The 22739-nt window shown below is 56.4% G+C and overlaps 4 protein-coding genes across 8 annotated transcripts; 1 reads left to right on the forward strand and 3 right to left on the reverse strand.

Moving 5' to 3' along the window:
• The first annotated feature begins 500 nt into the window (after positions 1-500).
• On the forward strand, positions 501-13377 carry RUVBL2 (RuvB like AAA ATPase 2). Of its 2 annotated transcripts, none has more exons than XR_015146250.1 (15): positions 501-537; positions 2864-2918; positions 3197-3252; positions 3535-3676; positions 5475-5604; positions 5751-5817; positions 8637-8743; positions 8828-8921; positions 9267-9390; positions 9713-9807; positions 9900-10018; positions 12092-12211; positions 12588-12717; positions 12938-13162; positions 13262-13377. XR_015146250.1 is itself a non-coding variant. In XM_086353489.1 (15 exons), exons 1-15 carry the CDS (start codon positions 517-519, stop codon positions 13285-13287), a joined length of 1401 nt encoding a protein of 466 aa, XP_086209615.1. In that variant the 5' UTR covers positions 501-516; the 3' UTR covers positions 13288-13377. The 2 variants fall into 2 exon arrangements, 1 of the variants encoding a protein (XP_086209615.1); XM_086353489.1 differs by having other exon boundaries at positions 13048-13162.
• A 72-nt stretch (positions 13378-13449) lies between these two features.
• LOC147354202 (lutropin subunit beta) lies at positions 13450-15587 on the reverse strand. Of its 4 annotated transcripts, none has more exons than XM_086353511.1 (3): positions 14504-15587; positions 14035-14202; positions 13450-13786 (listed from the first exon to the last, which is right to left on the reverse strand). In XM_086353511.1, the coding sequence occupies exons 1-3, from the start codon at positions 14516-14518 to the stop codon at positions 13544-13546; spliced, it is 426 nt and encodes a 141-aa protein (XP_086209637.1). In that variant the 5' UTR covers positions 14519-15587; the 3' UTR covers positions 13450-13543. The 4 variants fall into 4 exon arrangements, with proteins under 4 accessions (XP_086209637.1, XP_086209638.1, XP_086209636.1 ...); XM_086353512.1 differs by having other exon boundaries at positions 13450-13783; positions 14504-15547; XM_086353510.1 differs by lacking the exon at positions 14504-15587 and having other exon boundaries at positions 13450-13783; positions 14035-14463.
• SAXO3 (stabilizer of axonemal microtubules 3) lies at positions 15122-17868 on the reverse strand. The gene is made up of 5 exons (XM_086353497.1): positions 17689-17868; positions 17227-17427; positions 16965-17126; positions 16135-16262; positions 15122-15731 (listed from the first exon to the last, which is right to left on the reverse strand). The coding sequence occupies exons 1-5, from the start codon at positions 17842-17844 to the stop codon at positions 15362-15364; spliced, it is 1017 nt and encodes a 338-aa protein (XP_086209623.1). The 5' UTR covers positions 17845-17868; the 3' UTR covers positions 15122-15361.
• A 1652-nt stretch (positions 17869-19520) lies between these two features.
• On the reverse strand, positions 19521-22485 carry NTF4 (neurotrophin 4). The gene is made up of 3 exons (XM_086353506.1): positions 22257-22485; positions 21068-21191; positions 19521-20466 (listed from the first exon to the last, which is right to left on the reverse strand). Exon 3 carries the CDS (start codon positions 20452-20454, stop codon positions 19822-19824), a length of 633 nt encoding a protein of 210 aa, XP_086209632.1. The 5' UTR covers positions 20455-20466; positions 21068-21191; positions 22257-22485; the 3' UTR covers positions 19521-19821.
• Between the last annotated feature and the right edge of the window lie 254 nt (positions 22486-22739).

Raw genomic sequence — 22739 nt, forward strand, 5'->3', positions numbered from 1 at the left:
CCTGCCCCCCGGCCAACGCCATTGGTCTGCGCCCGGGGGCGGGGCTCCCGCATCTTCTCATTGGTGGACAGTGTAGCGTTCACTCGGCTCGGCCCCGCCTCCGCCTCGACAGCTGAAGGGAGCTCGGGTGAACGGGGGTTTGCTGCTGCGCTAGCTGATTGGCCTTCAACCCTGTCAATCCGAAGCTGAGGCCCCAGAGTTGGAGTGGGAGGGAAGACGGTCGACAAGGAGGAAAGGAAGCGTGGGGAACGTGTGGTTGCCCGAAGAAGTGTTAAAAGTGTTTTGCAATCGCCTTAGCGAGGAGGCTCTGGGTAAAAGGAGGAGGAGCCAGGAGGCGAGAGGAACGGACGCAGCCTCGGCGCGTGGGCGGGGCCTAAAAAGTGACACCACGCCCCACAAGGAGAGCTTGCATATTTATAAAGAACCACCGAGATTTTTGGATGACTTGGCAGTCTAGAGGGGCCAGAACACTTCGTTCCTAGCGCGTTTCCGTTTCCGCTAGGATATTGGCGGTTGATGAGCATCATGGCAACCGTGGTGAGTGTCGGCGTGCTGAGGGCTGGAGTCTCAAGCAGGAGACTGGACGGGGACTCTTGGATCTTAGTGGAGAGGAGGCTGACGACCTTGACTCCTGGATCTGAGGAAGGAGGGAACTGGGGGCCTGGGTCTCTGAATCTGAGGGAGGAAAAAAGAAGAGACTAGGATCCCGGCATCCTGGGTTCAAGTGAATATTTACGGTATCAGTGGTCATATCCGACTCCATCATCTTGTAGGAACTCCAACTTCCAATCCTCTGGGCGCAACCAGTGGCCAGTTCTGCAGTCCTTTGCTTTGAAGTCTGATAAGGGTTGTAGTATCTTGGGCTCCAAGCCATAAAACAGTCTTGGGTTGTTGATGGTGTGGGTGGTACCTGAGTACAAGGGAGAAATACAGGCGGGGACCTGCCGTATGAGCTTCAGATCGTGGAGTTGCTTACTGAGTCTTGAGCCAAAAGAAAGAGTGTTGAGAAAGCAGAGTCGAAAATGGTTGGGGGCACAGAGGCTTGAGATCTTGTAATGGAATTGTTTCAACTGTTTTCATATTCCTAGCACTTCATCAGGGCATGCCCAGTGTGGATGCTCAATAGGTTATCACTTGAATGAATACATGTGAACTCCGTTTGGAGAGACCCAAGTATACTGGGCCAGGCCCCAAGTACTTTTCTGAGAAACATCTGAATAAAGAAAGAATGTAGCCTTAGCTTGGGGGTTGAACATGGCTTCCCCGAGGCCTCAGTCCCCAGGGTAACCCCAGTCAAGATGGGGCTAGGATGGAGATGAGATGGTGCCTGTGGTGTGAACTATCACCCTGTGTCTGTTGTCATGGCAAAGGGGAGTGGATGGTGAAGTGAAGAGGAAAGGGCAGTGGCCACCCTCCTGAGACACAGTTCCAATGGGTGTGGATAAAGCATTGGAAGTGTGAGGGGATGGTAGGGGCAGAATTTCATAATGACCTCTGTTTCCATGGGATCAGTGGGCAGCAGTGGGTAGGAGAGGCTTATGGTGAAAGGAAAGGTTTTGTAGGAGGCAGGTCTGTTTATGTTGAGATGGCTAAAGGTTGGGATTCCTGGATCAATGTCTCTTTTCTGTCTCAAGTAGTGTCTGATAGGCTCTGTAGGGGTGAGTGGGAGTATGTTCTCAATCTTCTGGTAGTGGTTTGGGGGCAGTGATCAACCTCCTCTGAGGAAGAGTGAGCGGGAAGGGTCACAAACAGCAAGGGAGGAGGCATGTGACCTAATGGTGATCAGGAAGTCTGAACTCTTGGTTCCAGAGAGGAGGGTTTTCCTGGGGGTCCTATGACTGTATCTCCTCTCATTCTGGTGAGGAGATCTGTGAGCAGAAACAGGGTTGTGGGCAGGTGGCCAAGGAGTTGGGTCAGTATGCTGGCTTCTTAGGCCTCCTTTCTGAATTCACCCTGGAGAGCCACTGATCTACTTTATATCTCCGGATTTATCTATTCTGGACATTGCATATAAATAGAATCATGTGACAGGTGACCTTTTGTGTCTGGCTTCTTTGATTCAGCATAGTGTGTTCAAGGTTTACCCTTGTAGCATGGATTAGAGGTTCATACCTTTTTATGGCTGAATAATATTATGTTGTATGGCTACCCGTATTTTGTTTATCTGTTCATCCACTGATGGATATTTTGGGTTATGAATAACACTGCCATGAGCATCTGAGAGGATCTCCACTGGGTTCTTGAATTATCCCAGGCAGTGTTTACTGATCTCTCCCCCCTTCGTGAGAAGGGATAGTGTCTGACTTTGCTCTTTGGAGAGCTGGGGACACAGGAGGCCTCAGTACCTGCTTGTTGAATGAGATCAGAAGGTCATTCATTCATACCCCAAACACTGAGCCCTGAGGTAAAGCAGTGAGATGTATGTTGTGCCCTTTATGGGATAGAGCGTCCATTGGAGCTGAGAATGTTGATCCAACAGAGTCTCTTATGGGCGTGAGATTGATCTACCAGGGGAGGCCTTCCTTCTGCTTGGATGTCCAGAGACCCTAGAACTAGCCAGGCAGGGGCTGAGTGAGGGAAGGCCTCCCTTAATGACTGGTGCTTGAGTGATTCAGTGAGGAGAGTGGGGAGAGCACAGGACCCAGGGACCTGCACACACAGAGGCCTAGTGACAGAGAGCTGGGGCTGACAGTGTCATGGGGTCAACCCACCAGCCTTAGTGGGTGATTGCCAAGGAGGGTCTGGTGTTTGGGCTGCCAGCCTGCCTCTGGGGAGGAGAGAAAAGGACTGTTTCATGGGAGGAGGGCAGGAGGGACAGCTAGGACCACAGAGTCTGTACTGACGCTTCTTCCTCCAACCCCAGACAGCCACAACCAAGGTTCCAGAGATCCGTGATGTGACACGGATTGAGCGTATCGGTGAGTGAGCATGGATCCGGAATGGGCCCTAGTGCCTGCCTGGCCCCTGTGCCCTTGACAGAGCCCACCTACCCAGGAACCCCAAGAGGGGAAGGTCCTGCACACCATCCCCCCATCTCTCCCCTATCTAAGCAGGGAGGATCCTGAGTTCCAGAACAGATTAGATGCCCAGGGGTGGGGTGGGGTGGGGTGGACCCTGCCAGGCCCCAACCCCTCACACCACGCATCAACAGGAGCTGGCAGGTAACTGTGTCTTCTGGTTCTTTCCCCGCACGCAGGCGCTCACTCCCACATCCGGGGGCTGGGACTCGATGATGCCTTGGAGCCACGGCAGGTAGAGCCCAGGGGGTCAGGCTGGGAAGGCTGCTCCAGGGAGGCCTCAGGTGGAGGGGACCCAGGGCCCTGGGGAATGTAGGGACTGTTATGATCTTCCAGGTCTTCGGCTATGCTGTATTTATACAGTTCAGCCACACACAGGTCTCTAAAAGATGGGGATGGAGAAAAGCCTTTTTTTCTGAAGGCCTAGCCAACAGTTTGGGCCTGAAGTGGTCGAAATGCAGTAGCAGCTCAGTAGAAAGTCACCTTCCTTATATGTTCTGTCACCTCCTACCCCCAGGCTTCCCAGGGCATGGTGGGCCAGCTGGCGGCCCGGAGGGCAGCCGGTGTGGTGCTGGAGATGATCCGAGAAGGGAAGATCGCTGGCCGGGCGGTTCTCATTGCTGGCCAGCCAGGCACTGGGAAGACAGCCATTGCCATGGGTAAGGCACTTCTCCAGGCAGTAGCTCTTTTGGCCTCACTGGATGATCCTCCCATGTAAGTCAGGGTCAGGTTCAACCATGTCTTACGGACAGCACAAAATGGAAGTGGCTTAAACACTAAGGGTTTGTTCTGTCACATAGAAGAGTCTGAACATAAGCCAATTCAGGCTTGTTGAGCAGTCCTATGAGGGCTTCTACCTTCTTGCCTCAAGATTACTTGCTTCCATGTCAGGGACACCTCGGGTTGCAAAGAGGTGGCCTATGCTCCAGCCATCCCACCCATACTCCATATAAGAAGAAGGAGAAAGGAATTGCAATGAGAGTGTACCTCCTAGAAGGAGCTCCTTTTAAGGAGCTATCTCAGGGCACCCACATTCTCTTGCTTATATTTTATTGACTAGAACTTAATGACCACACTCTACTGCACAAGAGAGAGAGAGGCATTAAAATTTTTTTTATATGTTAATTGGGACTACTGCTACCTTAGTGAAATGGGCGTTCTGGAACAAAGGAAGATGTGAAAGATGAGCATTGTATAGACAACCAGCAGTCTCTTTTGCAATCCATTAGTGATTTAAGTGCTTTTTACTCACAACTGTCCCTTATCCTTGTTGAGCTCTTATCTGTCCTTCAAAACTGCACTCTGACATCTTTTCCTTGTTGAAGGTTTCCTGGACTCTCCTCTCTTCCCACTCACTCTCACCTTTGTGCCTGGACTGTGGGGCCAGGCAGTGAGACTCAAGGTAACAGGTCCTCAGTTAAGAAAAAATAACACTCACATCTGGGGACACCAAGATGATTAAGACTGAAGTCCTGACTTTAAGGGGCTTCCAGCCTGGGGCAGGTGTTCGTGGACACAGTCCTGTCCGTGTAAAGAACAGAGGAGGCTTCTCCTCCAATGAAGGGTGATGGGGCAAGAATGGGGTGGCAGTTGTCAGGAGGGACATCCAAGGTGAGTCAGTACTGTAACTGAGACTCGCAGCAAGTCTGGGAGTCTCCTGAACAGACAGTAGGGAGTGCGATACCCAGGCGAAGAGTGTGGCTTGCCTCTGGAAAGGGGACCAGGAAGAGTTGCCACCTCGCACTGGTCAGGAGGGTTCAATGACTTCCTGTCTGGGAGATTTGGCTCAGAGCTGGGTAGAGCCCTCAGGAAGGGGAGCTGGCAGAGAGGCCCGGAGCTTGGAGTGATGGCAGAAACTGCCTGCTGTCTGCCAGCTGACCCCAGGCTCCAGACCATAGAGGAGGCCCTTCCCTGTGCTGGTCCCAGTCACATGTCGGGGTCACGGCTGAGCACCAGGGCATGCCTGCCCGCCCCCATCATTGCTCCTATGCAGCAATGTCGTCCTCTGCCAGCGCTTGTTATGTTATGGTTCCCATTACCCAGAGGGGCAGGCTGGCTTGGGGAGCAGCTTAGACTTCTTAAGATAACTTGGTGCTAAACATTGAAGCCGGGATTCGAACCTGCACAGTCTCTTTTAACCTTCTCTTTCAGCCCCTTGCCTCCACCCCTGCTCATCTCCCCCAAGCCCTGAGACTAAACAGTTCTTAGAGATTGGGAGGCAGGTCTGGCATGATTGTAGAATCGTAAAGTTTTTGGTCTGGGCAGCATGGGGGTCCCACCCAGGGCCTCCCAACATGGCCCTCCATCACTCGCTTTCTGCAAGTCTCCCTGTCTGCCCTGCAGCACCCAGCCCCTCTCTCCTGCTCCTCCTGTCTGAAGAAGGAGAAGAGCTGGTTGGGGAGGTGTGGGGACCTGGTGCCTGGACCACCTACCCAAACTGCCTCCCCTCTTCCTCAGGCATGGCGCAGGCCTTGGGCCCCGACACCCCATTCACAGCCATTGCAGGCAGTGAGATCTTCTCCTTGGAGATGAGCAAGACAGAGGCACTGACCCAGGCCTTCCGGCGCTCCATCGGCGTGCGCATCAAGTAAGCAGGAGTGATGGTAGCTCCCAGCAGCCTCGGGATGCCCCCTGAGGGATGCCAGCTCGTCCTGCGCCCAGGGGCCCACAGGGGTGGGCAGTTCCTGAGGGCCCAGGCCACGGCCTATCTCCTTACACCTGTTCTCTCGCCAGGGAGGAGACCGAGATCATCGAAGGGGAGGTGGTAGAGATCCAGATTGATCGGCCAGCCACAGGGACGGTGAGTCTGCTCCTGAGTCTAGGCTACCCCAAGGGCTGCAGGGCGGCGGCAGTGGGAGTGCGGGGGGTGGAATGCGGTGCCGGGTCTGCACTGAGGTCATGATCCCATGGAAAATTCGAGATGCAGCTTAGAGTCATCCATATGCCGGCAAGAGAGGGTCAGTTGAATTGATGGCGGTTTGTCTATTTGTGAGGGGCACTGTGAGCTAAGTGGTGGAACAATGGAAAAGGATATGGAAAAGAACATATTTATGTCTAACTGGATCACTTTGCTGTACAGCAGAAATTAACGCAATGTTGTAAATCAACTATACTTCCCCAAAAAAAACAAACTAAGCAATGGAATGACAGAGGAGGTTTTGAAGTTTCTCACAGTTAATTCCTAATAGGCTTACAGACCCGTTGGATTTATAAATCCTAATACCTCAGCTATACTCCAGTAAGAATTAACAGGACTTTCCTGGTGGTCCAGTGGTTAGGGCTCCGCAACTCCACCACAGATTCAATTCCTGGTCAGGGAATTGATCCTACATGCCACTCAGCCATAAAACCAAGACAAAGCAGAAGCAATATTGTAACAAATTCAATAAGGACTTTAAAAAATGGTCACATCCAAAACAAAACTGAAAAAAAAGATTTTTAAAAAACCTAAAACTTAGCCAGCACCCCACCCCTGCCCCTTCCTTCTGCCTCTTTCTGCAGTACACCATAGAAATGGCCGCCCTCACCTGTTTGAGTTTCATTAGCTTTTATCACCCACCTGTGTATTCCAAGATTGCCCATGTTAAAAACTTCATGTCTTTTAAGTCTTCTTTCATAGTCTGGTTTCCCCTTCATCTCGATCTCTCTTTGGTCTCTTAGGTCTCTTGTTTTTCACCGACATAAAATCACACAACATAAACTAACCATCAACCCCTTCAGAGTCGCTCCTCCTCCCCTCCCACCCCACCTGCAGTCCCTGGCAACCACAAATCTACTTCCTGTCTTAATGGATTTGCCTCTGATGGAATCCGACAATATACGACTTTTTGTGTATATCTTTGAGGTTCATCCGTGTTTGTACTTCTCTGTTAAATATTAAGTTACAGGTGTTAATAAAATGCTAAATAAAAGGAAATCTAAAATTGCTTCAAGTCCATTGACCTGATGCACAGTCCTACCTTCTGTTTCTGTGTCTTGTAGGAACATCCTCCTCTTTTTTCATTAGCTTCTCATTTTCAGTGGAAATAGACTTAAAGTGAATAATTTCGGTCAGTTGCGCTTTTAGCACTTGTAACAGCCTCCTAAATTAGTCTTATCTATTGGCAATTAACGGAGAAGGCAATGGCACCCCACTCCAGTACTCTTGCTTGGAAAATCCCATGGATGGAGGAGCCTGGTAGTCTGCAATCCATGGGGTTGCTAAGAGTGGGACACGACTGAGCGACTTCACTTTCACTTTTCACTTTCATGCATTGGAGAAGGAAATGGCAACCCACTCCAGTGTTCTTGCCTGGAGAATCCCAGGGACGGGGGAGCCTGGTGAGCTGCCGTCTCTGGGGTCGCACAGAGTCGGACACGACTGAAGCGACTTAGCATTGGCAATTAAATTTTGAATTTTAAAAACATGGTAGAAAAAAAAACCATGGTGGAAGACTCTTGAAGTATAGGGAAAGCTATTCCCCAGATAGTTCTTTAAATTAGAGTTTAAAGAGATTACAAAAGAAATCCATGGATCTATCCTCATCAAAATGAACAACCAGGGGCTTCCTGGTGGTGCAGTGGCTGGGACTCTATGCTTCTAATGCAGGGGGCCTGGGTTCGATCCCTGCTCAGGGAATTAAGATCCGCATGCCCCAGCCAAGACCCAGCACAGCCAAAAAGAAAAACTGTAAATGAACAACCAAAACTCCCTTTAACTCCCTCCCCAAACCCACCTGCCACCTCTCCCTACAAAGGGAGCATCTCGCTATGGAAACACCTCCAGGAAACAGGTGAGACAGGATGTGCTGGGAAAAGCCCAGACTTGGTGACTGTTTACCTTACGGGGGCGGGGAGTGTGATGTTTTGTTTTCTTAGCTTATCTGGTGGGGAGGGTGTATGGCATTTTTGTTTTCTTAGCTTATCTCTTGGGGGTGGGGTGTGGCATTTTTGTTATCTTAGCTGTGTTTAGCTGTGTTCTTCTGGGTTTGTGGTTAGCAAAAGACCACCTTTTATTTGGGTATGAAAAACAAATGTTAGAGTGGGTCCTCCCCCTTGACCCTTCGGTGGGACCTCAGGTACCTGTTATTTTTACAGATTTTGTCTTTCAGGTTTTTGTTTGTTTTTCTTTGGGGGGCAGGGGCAGTGCTCACGACATGTGGGATCTCAGTTCCTCAACCAGGGATCAAACCCACGTCTCCTGCCTGGACAGTGTGGTGTTTTGATCACTGGACCACCAGGGAAGTCCCTGTTTGTTTCTTTACTGGTTTTATTTATTTCTTTAGGCTGAGCCAGGTCTTAGTTGTGGCATATGGGATCTAGTTCCCTGACCAGGGATCGAACCTGGGTCCCCTGCATTAAGAGTACAGAGTCTTATGCACTGGACTTCCAGGCAAGTCCCCTTTACTGGATTTTTAATAACAGCTTTATTAAGGCGCAACTGACCTCCAAAAAGCCATGCCCCAGAAAGTTTTCAGGATTTTAGGTTTTGACATACACATACCCACAAAGCTGTCACCGAGGCTGTGACAGTGGATATCTTCATGAAGCCCCCAGCACTGCCCCATGTCATGCTGGTTCTGAAGCTGTGCTGGGGAGACATCAGGGCCCCCTCTAAACCCCTTACCTGTCACCCCTCAGGGCTCCAAAGTCGGCAAGCTGACCCTCAAGACCACAGAGATGGAGACCATATATGACCTGGGCACCAAGATGATCGAGTCCCTGACCAAGGACAAGGTCCAGGCCGGGTGAGCAATGGGGGCCACACCGCTGGCCAGGGTAGGGGAGCTCCGGCCCTTCCTGTCCTCACCCCTGCCCGCCTTCCCCTGCAGGGACGTGATCACCATCGACAAGGCTACAGGCAAGATCTCCAAGCTGGGACGCTCCTTCACACGGGCTCGAGACTATGACGCCATGGGCTCCCAGGTGGGCAGGGCTCCTGGGCCCCCTCGCTCAGACACCTCTCCCCCACCCCCAGCGCCTGCAGCATCCGGACCCTTCTGTCACCCAGCCCTGTGGCCCTGGCCCTCCTGGTGCTTCCCTGTCCTCTCCAGGACAGCCAGGGGTTTCCGGGGTCCTCCAGGAACCCCTGTGTCCTTCAGTGCTCTGGGCTGCCCGAGTCTTTACCCCTCAGGCCTGGGGTTTCTGCATAACCCCCACCTGGGTTCCTAGCTCCATTCCAGGGAGCCCGTCTGTGCTCGACAGCCCCGGGGCCCCCGCTTCATGCTCTTTTCTGCCCTTGTCTACCCCGAACCCCGCCCCGGCCCATAGACCAAGTTCGTGCAGTGCCCAGACGGGGAGCTGCAGAAGCGCAAGGAGGTGGTGCACACGGTGTCTCTCCACGAGATCGACGTCATCAACTCCCGCACCCAGGGCTTCCTGGCCCTCTTCTCAGGTGAGGCCCTCCTGTCCCACCCCCGCAGGCGGCTCCCTCCCCCCGCCCCTCCCAGCCCTCTTTCCCCTCTCCCCCTCTCTGCCATCCCTCTTTGCCGGCTTCCGTTCTTCTCCACCTGTGGTTTGGTTCGTCTCTCCCTATCTGTTGCCTCTCTGGGAGGTCTGAGTCCCCAGCCACTGTCAGTCACCACTCCAGCTTGCTCTCTGTGTCCCCGGCGTCCCGTCTCTCTCTGCCTTCGTCCACTGCCTTCCCCCACCCCCGGCCCTGGATCCCTTCTCCTCTCTGACACTCTGCCCCCCACCCCAACCCCTGCCTCCCGCAGGCGACACAGGAGAGATCAAGTCCGAAGTCCGAGAGCAGATCAACGCCAAGGTGGCCGAGTGGCGGGAGGAGGGCAAGGCAGAGATCATCCCTGGCGTGAGTACCTGGGCCAGGCCAGGTGGGGGGCGTGGGAGAAGAGGGGCATGGGGTGGGGGGCGTGGGCTTGACACCTGCCCAATGGCCCCCAGGTGCTGTTCATCGACGAGGTCCACATGCTGGACATTGAGAGCTTCTCCTTCCTCAACCGGGCCCTGGAGAGTGACATGGCGCCTGTCCTCATCATGGCTACCAACCGCGGCATCACCCGGTGAGCCCTGCCGGCCCCTGAGGAGGCCCCTGGGAGAACAGGGAGCAAGTCGCTTATACCTCACTGCTGAATAGAAATAAAGGGAATGCAGCTTAGTATTTCTCTTGACCTAAGGATACAGTGGAAAAATCCCTGAGGCAGGAAGAGTACCAGATACCATAAAACTTGGGAACCTCTGCCATAGGGTTTTGCTGTGCCCGGTTATGCCTGCTGGCTCTTCCTCACCTCATCTTCAAAAGTCTACAGGAAGGGAGAAGAAAGTGGGGGGCAAAGAGCTCACGAGAGCCGGGGGCCTGAAGGCTGCACCCAGCACAGCCACCTGGACCCACTGCCCGGGGCTGCTCAGGTGCATGATTGCGGCCTTGTGCCAGCTGAAGCACAGGGAAGAAAGGGGTGCGATTGCCAGGGATAATGAGCAAGTTGCCCCTGGCTTTTGGCTCAGCCTTTCCTCAAAAGGAGCTCAGGAGTAGATATTGTCTCAGCCCCATTCCGTTCCATTCCTTTCACCGCACGACACGTACTGCAGGGCCTGTGGGATCTTAGTTCCCAACCAGGGATCTAACCCGTGCCCCCTGTGTTGGAAGCTTGGCGTCTTAATCATTGGACCACCAGGGAAGCCCCTTATCTTACTAATTTTATTTTTTGGCCATGCCACACGGCTTGCCACATCTTAGTTTCCCAACCAGGACTCAATCCTGTGCCCCCTTCAGTGGAAGCACGGAGTCCTAACCACTGGACCACCAAGGAGTTCCCTCAGCTCTGTTTTCAAGATGGGGGACGGCAAGGCCCAGTGACTTGCCCTGGGTCACGTGTGGAAGGCAGCAGGGCTGGAGTTTGGTATCCAAATGAGCGCGTGGAAGGCAGCAGGGCTGCAGTTTGGTATCCAAATGAGTGCATTTGTAGCAGCTGCAGGTCAGGCCAGGATCAGAGGCATCACCTGTGAGAGGCTGCAAACCCAGGCACTCCTCATTATCCTGCAGATTCCATATTTGTGATTATGCTTACTCGCTACAGACGATCTGTAGCCCCCAAATCGATATTTGCCACACTTTGGTGGTCATTCATGGACGTGTGCAGAGCAGGGAAACATCGAATGGCCCACGGCAGACAGTCCAGGTGAGGGTCAAAGCAGGCAATGCTCCGCCTCCTAGTTTCAGCTCACGTGCTGTAATCAAGCATCCTTTTCTTTGTTGCCACAGGCGTCGCACTGTATGCTCTTTGTTCCTGATGATTTTGCAGTTTAAAATGGCCCCTAGGGGACTTTGCTGGCAGTCAAATGGTTGGGAGTCCACACTGCCAAAGCAGGGAGCAGGGGTTCGATCCCTGGTTGGGAAACTAGGATTCCACATGTTGTGTGGAGCAGCCAAAAAATTAATCATAAAATGTCCCCCAGCTGTCTAATGTCTCTGAGCACAGCAGGGATGGGCCGTATGGAGAAAACGCTTGTTAGATAGCATCCGTCAAGCACGAGTTCAGAGGCTGTGGGCCTGAGTTCAGCATGAAAAGTCAATATTATATACTGAATTGGATATCTTTAAACAGAAACACCTGAAACCAGGCTATCTGGTGGCCAAAAATCGTGACAGAGGCTGCCAAGAGCCTAGCCATGTGTTACTGTTTCCTCCACGGGGCAGTGGTTCAGTACATGGTAATTGAGTGATCGCCCCAGTTATAGATCACAGCTCCCACACATAACAAGAATCTGCTATTTCCTGGCGCCCGCCACATGCCTGACCTTGTGCTGGGCCAGGTGCATTGGGGGTACAGGGTGGGCCCAGTCCCTTCCTCGTGGAGCTCTGGGTCCAGCAGAGGAGTGGGACCTTGATCCAGTAATCCCAGACCTAGATCTCTGGCTCAAACCAGTCTGGCTCCGGAGGGGGAGCGACGCAGTCAGGGGGCGGCTACCACGTCAGGCAGTGACGCCAGCCCTAAGCTGAAGGCTCAGCGGTATTTGGCCCAGTGAGTGGGCTGTGGCGGAGGGGGCGGGTGGGGTGGGGTATTCTAAGTTAGAGAAGGGAGAGCCAGGTTCTAAGAGCGTCACCCTGATGACCCTCCCTTCCTCCTCCTCCGCAGGATCCGGGGCACCAGCTACCAGAGCCCCCACGGCATCCCCATTGACCTGCTGGACCGTCTGCTTATCGTCTCCACCTCCCCCTACAGCGAGAAAGACACAAAGCAGATCCTTCGCATCCGGTGCGGGCGGGGGCCCCTGGCCTTCCCGGGCAGGACCAGGCTGCCGGCCTGAGGGGCTGGTGTCCACCCTGCTTGACACGTGGGGACCACTGAGGTCTGCGGGGGAGGTCACTTGGCCTGCCAGAAGCAGGACTGGGCGGGGCATCCGAGCAGTGGCCTCTGATGGGGGGGGCGGGGCTCTTTGGACAAGGGAGGGGCTATGCGGGTGCCTGGCGCTTGGGAAAGAGCCCTGAAAAGGGGAGGCACGGGAGGCCCGAGTTTGAGGTCCAGCTCCTGCCTCGGTGGCCCTTCTCACTCCGCGTTCTGGGCTTCCAAGGACTCTGACTCCTCATGGCTCTGTCCCTGGCTGAACACCCCGGCCCCTCCCTGCCCGCAGGTGTGAGGAAGAAGACGTGGAGATGAGTGAGGACGCCTACACGGTTCTGACCCGCATCGGGCTGGAGACCTCGCTACGCTATGCCATCCAGCTCATCACGGCTGCCAGTTTGGTGTGCCGGAAACGCAAGGTGAGCCGCCGAGTCCACCCAGCGTCAGAGGAGTGAGCGGTCCACACGCTACTCCCAGGACTTTCCCTAGGCGGTGGCATTTAGTCCCAGAACTTAAAAGTTCTCGAAGGCGGGAACTTCAGGCCCTTGGGTTTATTTTTGTGGCTCCCAGCCTGACACATGGGAGGTGCTGGGTAAATATCTGTTGGCTGCAGTTGATGCTGTTAAGTCCATTTTACAGGTAAAGAAACTGAGGGATGGAGCGGTGGGGCCCACAGCCAGGAGGTGGCCATGGCGGGACGTGACCTGACTCCTGGGTGAGGCCCCCCTGAGGTCTCGTGTCCCCATCAGGGCACCGAGGTGCAGGTGGATGACATCAAGCGGGTCTACTCTCTCTTCCTGGACGAGTCACGCTCCACGCAATACATGAAGGAATACCAAGATGCCTTCCTCTTCAACGAGCTCAGTGAGTGTCCCCCACTGTGCCTGCCCCAGAGAGGGAGGAGGGAGCCCTGGCCCTGCCTGCTGGGCCGCGCTGACCATGTGGCTTTCCTTCTCCCCACAGAAGGCGAAACCATGGACACCTCCTGAGCTGATCACCCTTCCCCCCCCCACTTCCGCCCCCGTTTTCTACTAGAGTTCTGACACTGTGACTTTGTATAAAATGGTTCTGAAACTGGAGCCATTGTGTGTGTGTGTGTGTGTGTACAAATGGGTGCACGCACCCGAGCCCCCAAAAAGACAACGCCGGAGTGCAGTTTGAGAAGTCTTTATTGGGAAGGGAGGGGAAGAGTGTCTGCTGGCTTCTGGAGTTAGGATGGGCATGGGAGGTTGAAGTGGGGCATCCTTAGAGGAAGAGGATGTCTGGGAGCGGGGGGTGGTCACAGGCCAAGGGTTGGGTTCTGGGACCCCCGCAGTCAGTGCTGCTGAGGCGGCAGGGTCCACAGTGACAGCTGAGGGCCACGGGGAAGGAGACCATTGGGTCCACTCCAGGTGGGCAGCCGGGGAGCCGAACGGAGGCGAAGCGCAGCTCATGGTAGGTGCACACCCGCTGGGGCATGGGCGGCAGGATGACAGGCAGCACCCGCTTCTGGAGGGTGGGGAGCTTGAGTGTCTCCGTGGGGCCGAGCTCTCCCCCGAGCTCCCTCACTGCACCCCACAGATCCCAGACTCAGGCGTCCAGGGGACCCTCTGTGCTCTCCCTCCCACCTGCCCGGCCCCTTCCCCAAGCGGCAGGCCACCCTTCCACTCCCAGTGCCACTTCCGGTCTTCTATGGGCCTGGCCCCGAGTAATCTGCCTGGAGCTGAGTTGGCACCCGCCCGCCCTCGGCAGCTCACCATGCTGGGGCAGTAGCCGGCGCAGATGCTGGTGGTGAAAGTGATACAGACAGGGCAGGCCTCCTTCTCAGCCGCCAGGGTGGCGTTGATGGGCTGGCACAGCGGCCGCAGTGGCCCCCTGGAAGCCCACACCCCGGCCATGCCCAGCAGCAGCCACAGCAGCAGTCCCTGGGACAAGGCCAGTGCCTCAGGGCCAGCCAGAGCCCTCACCCCACCCCCCGAGCCCTGCATGCACACGTTCAGGGACCCAGCTCCTGTGCCTGCCACCTTCCATTCAAGGATTGCCCATCCCCAGGGACCCCAGACACCCCAAGCCCTCAGGCCCCACCTGCTGCCCTCCTCCCACTGGCAGGCCTACTGTTCTCCCCACACCCTTCTAGAAAGAGGCCTCCTTCACCAGATCCCCGGACTCTCCCACTTCCTCCCAGCTGTTTCCTGGATGGAGTCTCAAGGGGCCCTACAGACTTACCTGGAACATCTCCATCCTTGGTGCCTCCCCTGCTGTGTTTACCTGGTCTTATACCTGCAGGCTGTGGGGGCGGCAAGGCCGCCGGGGGTGGCAGCATGGTGGGGTAACCTGGACACTAATCTCCCCGGGGGCGAGAGGCAGACAAGGTCAGGGAGAGGCAAGAGTGGCTCAATGGCACATCCCTCCCCCACCACTCCCTGAGTGGCTCCCGTACCATGAAGCAGAAGACACCCAAGGAGAAGGTGACTTCACAGGCTCAATCCCCAGGTGCTAGGGAGGTCGTGGTGGGAGTACAAGAAATCGGATATTGGAGGCCCTCAGCAGTGCCGCTTGCCTTGTGAACGCGCCTCTACCTATCTTGAGGGGACCCGGCAGAGGCTGCAGCACCGCCCCTCTGACAATTTTCCGATGGTGATTGGCTGCAGCCTCAACCCTGCTCCAGCGGCCAAAGCCTAAATCCGACTTCTTAGGAGGGGCGTAGCTTCAATATCGGATTCTGTGGCCAGAGGTAGTCGGGGTCCACTCGCGCCGCCCCTCCAAAAAGGATTCAGTGGAATCCCACCTGCCCCACACCCGGGCCCCAAAAGCCAGGATGCCGGAACCAAACCCAGCAAAGAGCATGATTTAGGCTCTTTTAACTCTTAGCGAAAGATAAGCTGTGCCCCTTCAGCCGCAGAAGTCCTGCCCCCTCAATTGAGTGGACCTTAGATCCGCCCCGCCCAAGGACCAAGATCTGGTCCGCCCCCAGATGGGCGGGGCCCTTCTAGCCCCGACCAGCGAGCCCCTAGTCGCGGTCTCCCAGGCTTGGCCCCGCCCCGTCTCAGGGGGCGTGTCCAGGGCGGGGCTGGCTGGTCTGATTCAGACCAACGCTGGCTTCAAGCTGCCGTAGTTGGAGTTCTCGGTGCGGTAGGCAAGAGGCACGCTGTAGATGCCTGACACCGGCTTCCAGTGGGGGCCGCCCCAGGGCAGCTCCAGCGGGCAGAAACGATCCAGCCGGCGGAGTGGGTGCAGCGGGAGGTTGTAAGATTCCTGAGCCAGAGTCAGCGCCCCGCGGTGAGGCACGACGGGTATTACCGGGCGGCCGCGAGGCAAGCGGATTTTCGCCCGCTGGGGTGGCCGAGAGGAGGACGGACAAGGCAGCTGCTTCTGGCTGTGGCCGCCGGCCTGGGGCGTCTCCCCGAAGTTTGAGGTCATCGAATCCTTGCAAGGATAGCTTGACAAATCCTTCCTGTTGGGTTGGGGTGGAGGCAGGATGGGGATGGCACAGCTGGATCCTCGAGGACACATTTGTAGGAGTCTGGGACCCTTTAGGAGGCTTGGGACTGGGGAATTATCTGGGGACTCAAACACCAAAAGAGGCCAGCCTTAGACCCTCAGGGCCATGCCCTCAGATCCGGAACTCCCTCTTGGGCCCTTTGCGGGCTCCTAGTTCCTGAGAGTTGACACTATGTAAACCAGAGCGCTAAAAGAGGTAGGGGCTGGGTTTGAATTTCTGGTTCTTGCCCGCTCAGGGACTGAAGGCCGAGACTACTGAGTCAGAGAGGGGCAGTCAACACCGGGGGGCTCGGCATCCCGCCAGCCTCTGCGCGGGTTGTGCAGGGGGACGGGGCCAAGCGAGGACGCAGGCTCACTTCGAATAGGGCCGAAAATCCCGGGCCGAAGTGGTCAGATAGAGTTGATGGCGGTCCAGTATGCCCCGGTCAGAAATTGTGAAAGGCCGGCCGGCCAGCTCGGGGTTCTTGGTCCAAGGGATTAAAGCCTGAGGAAGATCGGGGGAGGAGGAATGAGCAAGAAAACTTTCATAACCCGTTCCATGTCCTGGGTGCCAGACTGAGAATTCCTCTTTCTTGGGTCTCAACAGCCCCTCTGAGCCAGGCCCTGATACCCGCCCCCAGAATCAGAATCCTTGGTCAATTGCACGTCAGTGCACTTCAACTTCGCGCCGCAAGTCAAAACCCTTACTAGCCTCACCTCCAAAATCCAAGTATTCTGCCCGCCAAGTCCCCAGTCACTGAAAGACCTCCCTGGCTCCTCCCCTAGATTGGTCCCGCCACTGGAATTCAGCAGAAACCATTCCTCCTTACTTTACCCTAAGAGGAGAAGCCAGCCCTTTCTCCGGTACCAAACCGGCCTCAGAATATTCGAGCTCCGCCCTCGAGTACTTTAGGCTGCGTAGCTCCGCCCCTAGCTCCTAGGCCCGCCCCAGGATTTACTAGACCAGCCTCAGAGCTGGGCTTTCGGGTTCCCAGTCCCTGTCTCCTTCTGGCTTCGCTTCTAAAGTGCCAAACCCCTCCCCTAGTCTATGCAACTTCAGATTTGGTCCCATTCTTTAGCCCCTAGATTTAGAGTTTCTTCTGACCCGGCGCTAGGGTCTCAGCCCGGTTCCTAGCTTCTGAGCTCCCTCCCCCAACCCCAGGAGCTCAAAGTTCTGCCAGATCCTGCCACTGCGGTTCTCTGCTACCTGGGAAGGGCCCCCTCGGTGGTGGTCCGCAAGCTCTAGGGGTTGGGGCCCGAAATAAGAGGTGGGTCCCCGGTCCAGGTCGGGCCAGCCGCCGTACTGCGCCTTCGTCTCACTGCACTGGTGCTTGGTGATCAGAGGGAGGCGCCAGCCGCGATGTCTGAGCTGAGAGAAGGCGAGGCGGGGACGCAGCGTGAGGGTGCACGGGATTCCAATGCAGCCCCCAGCCCTGTCTACCCCGGACCTGGGCATCCCAGAACCTTACTTTTTCCCCTAAATCCTTGATCCCCACAGTCCGGGTGGGGTTCGCAGGTTCTGGGGTCTTGGGCTGGGCGTAGGGCCCTCCGTGGGTCTTAGGCACGAGAGCTGAGCCGGAGGTTGTCTCCCATCTGCTGATGACCTCGTCGAAAGCCCAGATATGCAAATCCTGCTTTGAGGCCGGGGGCAGGGGCTCCGCGACCGTGGACTGAGCAGAAGGTGCGGGCAGTCAGCTGAAAGGACTCAGGAGTCTGGTCAGCTCCCAGCCCTTTCCTCCCGCCTGTTCCAGGCATCTGGGTTCGCTGGCGCCTCCTCTCTCGGCCCCAGACCCTGAGACCCCGCTCCTTCAGTCAGACAGGAGTCGAAGCCCCAAATCGCCCTTTCTCTCAGCAAGTGTCTGAATCCCCAGGCTCCTCCTTGAGTCTGCGACCCCAGTCTCCTCTTGGCCAAGAGGCTAGGGTCCTCTCACCTGCACAGTGGGAGGGGGGAAGGACACGGGCGGGATAAAGTGGTGGGCGACGCCACTGCTCGTGAGATGCCAGTTGGGCCAGGATCCAGGCACCTCGGTCCCAGAGATGGGGGACCATGGGGGACCGTAGCGCAGAGCTAGGGTCCGACCCGCCATGGTCCCACCCCTGCCCCGTAGCCTAGCAGGAGCAGGCTTGTTGTTGCTGTCGCCCCGGGTGACAGAACCCGCCCACCCTGAACGCAGCCAATGGAGGGCCTATTAGTGTGTAGCTGGATGGATAGAATAAGAGACTCAGGCATGGAGGAACGGGGATTTTGAGAGAGTGCAGAGACCCCCAAGAAGGGGACAAAAGCTCAGATAAATGGTGGGGGGACGCCCAGAGGGAGAGGAGGGTAAGAGGCGGAGGGAGGGAGGGGAATAGAAATTCAGAGTTTAGAGTCTGAGACCCAGAGAGCGGGCAGCAGAGAGCGAGGGGCTGGGACCTGGGGGCGTGTCAGAGACCCAGAAATAGAGAGACAGAGTGGAAGGAGGACAGAGACACCCAGCACATCAGGGAATCCAAGAGAAACAACCCCCCCCCACTTCCTTATAAGGTCCCAGCCTTCTTAGCTACCTCCTCCCTCTGCCAGGACAGCCCACCTCTAGCGGCAGAGGGGGGATGGGGGTGAGGGGGTGGGTAACGATTTCCAGACTTCCCCGGGGTTCGCCCTCCCTCCCTGTGTGTGCTGAAGGAGTCAGCATCAGCTTCGGCTTCGTCTGTCCTGCCTGCCTTTGATTTGGTTGAAAACTTCCACCTGGGTATGGGGGTGGGCGAAGACGGAGGGACCCAGAGGGAAATACTTAGCAATAAAGAGGGGGATGTGGAAAGAGTTTTGATGAATGAGAAAAATACATACAAGAGTGAGTGAGAGACAGCGAGTGAGAAGCAGGGACAGAAAGAGAGCTAGTGACCCAGAGATTATGGGACAAGAATTTAGACAGCAACAGCAAAGGAGGTGGCAGAAGAGAGCAGGAACCACAGACCTAGAACACAAGATTGTAGAAACAAAGGCAAAAATGTGTGTGTGCATGTGTGCGAGTGTGCACATATGTGTGCCTACAGAGTGGTAACATATGAATGGGTGTTCTGAGGGTGTGCGGTCTACCTCTGAGTTCTCTTGTCAGTTCCTCACTTTAAAACCCTTTTGATCAAAGCCTCTGCCTTCTCAGTCCCCATTCTCTTTCCACCAACCCATTCTTCAGACAGGGAAAACTGAGGCTGCCTTCTGCAGCTGCCCCAGGATTCCACAGACCCCCCTCATTCAGGCTTCTGGGGCCATTTATCCTATTGGATTATCCTGGCTCATTCTAGACTGATCAGTGTCCAACTCTCCCTTGATCTCAGCCGGGGGCAGGCCAATTGGTTAAAACCTCATGTCCTACTCAAGCTGGACAATGATAAGGTCTATTTTTTTCTGAGTATATTGCAAAGCCTGGGACAGGGAAGGGGATGGAAACCTGACTCCAACTCCCCACCAAGGCCAAAATCTTAACCATCTTGACCTCTGGTCATTCAACCTTGCTTGTACTCCTGTCGTAGGTAGCTCACTACCTCAAAACAGAGCATTCTAAGCATTTGCCCCATCTGACCAAATAAGGTTTCTTATTTGAACCCCAGCTCCCAACTACTTGCCTATGTGTTCCAGTTTTTATAATCCCCCCCACAGTTTTATAATCCCCCCCAAGTATCCCCTCCTTGTCACTCTCTTCAGGATCAGCAAGGTGATGTCCTTTGAGATCACATGGTCAGCAGCTTAGAAGCTGGGGAACTCCAATGGTCAAATCCACCAGAGTTGATCTGACAAGTTGTATTAGAGTTCATAAACAGTAGGCACTCAGAAAATATTGGCTATCATCATCATCATCATTTTTACCCTTAAGTTCATCCAGGAGAACTCCTATTCATCCTTCAAAACCCCATTTGGTTTCATCATCTGTCTTTCCCAGAATGAGCTCTCAAAACCAGAGCACTGTGATTTTGTGCGACCATTTGACAAGATCCCAGACTGAGGCCTAGAGCAGCCAGGCTACTCTTGAGGTCTTTCAGCATCCAGTTCCTTCTTCCTCTACCTGCTCAGTTCCTGGGCCTGGGTCTCAGGCCCGGCCAGTCCGGCTGAGGAGCGTGCAGACACAGGCAGTGTCAATTCGAATCCATCGCCAGCCCACACGGCCCTGGGCATCGGTGGTCAATGCCCGCACGTAGGACTGCTTGGCCTTACACTCAGACACCCAGTGCCTCCGGTCCACACCCCGGCAGCCTCCTCCACCCCCACCAGGGCCACCTTCCCCAGCACTGGCAGCCTTGCAGCGGGTTTCAAAGAAGTACTGGCGCAGGGGACTGCCACCAGCTGCAGGCACCTCGCCCAGCACCTCCACCTCACGCCCACGCAGGTCCACAGCAGTCCGGCGGTCTGTCACCCAGCCGCTGACTGCGTCACACACGGCCAGCTCTCCACGGCGACTGGCTGGTGCTGTCTCGCTCACCCCTCGTCGACTGCGGTTAGCTGGGCTGCCGACTGGCTCCCCAAAGGCCCCAGACTCCAGCAGAAAGAGCAGAGGGGGCCCCGTGGGGGTACCCCTGGACAGGGCCACCCGGGGGGACAAGAGGTCCCACTCAGGGGCTGGAAATGGGGGCAGGGGTGAGGGTGGGGGGTGGGGCTCCATTGGGACACTGGGGAGGAGGAAAAGCAGGAGGATGGGGAGGGAGCCTGAGGGGTGCGGGAGCATCTCGTGGAGCACCTGAGGATAGACAGAGGGAAGCTGGAATTAGGAGGATGATAACTTCGTGGGGGGACACATGGCTACTCCAGGGGCATCTGCATGATAGAACCACAGGTTCTAGAAGCTTGGAGGACCCCTATATTTTAGGACTTTGATAATGCCCAGCCTCTAGATTAATCATACTTATTCTACTATTAGTATTAATAATAGCCAATAAAGGGGGAAATACAAGCTCAGAGAGGCTAGTAACTTGAACCAGGTCACACAGCCAGCAAATGCCAGAGGTGGGACTCAAAACATGTCCCAGCAACTCCACTCTGCCATTTTGCCTCTACAACCCCAAGGAACCCTAAGTCCTGCAGCCTGGATGAGGTTTGAAGCTCCAAAATTTCTGAGAATGGTCATGCCCTGTAGTTCCAGAGAGACCCAAGTTCAGCTTAAAACTGCCTGTAAGAAGGTAAGACACTTCCTCCCAGGTGAGGCTTCGGTTTCCCTATCCATGAAATTGGCCAGGGCTGGGAGATGCTGGTGGGGGCATAGATGCTGCAGTTTCTCTAGAACATTCTGGAAGCCCGCGGGTTCTGGGAAAGGACTGAGAAGCAGTGGGTGGTTACTGGACCTGTCAGCACCTCCTCCACCTCCGAGCTCCGGGGCTGGGGGCCCCCAGGCTCCGGGGGGCCCCTGCTGGGGACACAGGTGACCCCCTCCTTCCTGACATCTCAGGAGAGGGAGGGGGCAACCACCTAGGGGAAAAGGGAACAGGCAGGTTAGAGAGGCAGGTGGGGGAGGGGGCCTGAACCCCAGAACACTCCGCTTCTCAGTGTTCCTCTGAAAGTGTAGGGGACCAAGAGTCAAGGCTGCAGCCCCTCCCAGAAGCCCCTGCTCTGCCCAGGTGATGGCTCCTGGATGGAAAGCAGATGGGGGGAGGAAAGGAGAGGGGAGGGGAGAGGCTGAGGACGAAGGAGGCTGGAAAAGATTACATCCGCCTCGGCCCATTCATCTCACAGACGGGGCGGGGGCGGGGCTGGCCTGGACACCCGGGTCCCCGAGGGCCCACACTTAAGAAGCCCTGGGTCCCCCATGGCTGCTTCCTGGAATGTTCTCCGCTCACAGGACAGGCCAGGGCCCGTCCAAGACTTCTACTGCACATACCTGGAGTGGCTGCCTGCCCTGGCTGGGAGATGGGGAAATGAGAAGGGGAAAATGTGAAGAGGGGTACATGCTGACCCAACCAGAGCCGGGAGCGTGGGTTCCCAGCTGCTTCCTCCCTCAGACCGGGAGTCCTGGTTCCCAGGTGCCTTCTCCGTCAGACCTGGAGTCGTGGGTGCCGGCGGCCCACCTCCCCGACCCCATCCTTTGCAGGAGTCCAGGCTCTTGCCCGCTCCTCGCTCAGACCCCAAAGCCCCGCTCCCCAGCTCTCTCCTCCTTCAGGAACCCAGGTCGCCAGCTCCCGCCCTCAGATGCAGAAGTCAGGCGCCCCAAACCCCTCCTCCCTCGGACCCAGAAGTCCGGACCCCCAGTGCCGTCCTCCTTCAGACCCGAGAGTTCTGGGGTCCAAGCCCATCCTTCCCAGGCACTCAGAAGCGCGGACTCCCCGGCCCCTCCTCTCCCGGAAAGTTTAAGCCTGGGGGTCGGGACTCCTGAGACCGCTCTGGGGGTCGCGGACTGTCCGTCTCAGACGCTTCCCTCCTGCCTCAGTTTCCTCCGCCAAGCCCCGCCCCCGCCGGCCCCGCCCCCGTCCCTCCCTACCCGGGGGCCGGACGACCCGGACGCCGGAATCCCGGGGGAGGAGGCGTGGAGGCGCTTACCTGGGGCGCCCTCCTCGGCTCCCCCGGCCGTCTCCGGCGCGGCGGCGGCTCCTCCTCCTGCTCGCTGGCTGTAGGGACGCCTGCTCGCCCGCCGGCTCCTCGCTGCACACGCTCCGGAGGGCCCGGGTCGGGGGCGGGGGCGGGGCGGCGCCCGACGGCGGAGGAGGGGCCGGGGGGATCCCGCCTTCCACACGCGTGCCGAGACCTCGGAAGCCCGGCCTGGCTCGCTCAGCCCTCAGCCCGCCTCAGTCCCAGGAGGCCAGGCGCCAGCCTCCACCTCCCTCCCTTCAAACTCGGGAGTCCGGGTCCGCAGCCCCCTCCTCCCCGCGGACACGGGAGTCCAGACCCCCAGCCCCTCCTCCCGCAGACGCCGGGAGTCTGGGCCCCCAGCTTCCTTCTCCTTAGGACGCCCCCCCCCCCCACCCCGCCCAGCCCTTCTTCCTCAGCTCCAGCCCCCTCCTCCCGCAGACCCAGAAGTCCAGA

This window comes from Bos grunniens, chromosome 18, assembly GCF_055505025.1.
Source record: "Bos grunniens cultivar Pamir isolate PY7600 chromosome 18, Bosgru_T2T1.0, whole genome shotgun sequence".
Taxonomy (NCBI): Eukaryota; Metazoa; Chordata; class Mammalia; order Artiodactyla; family Bovidae; genus Bos; species Bos grunniens.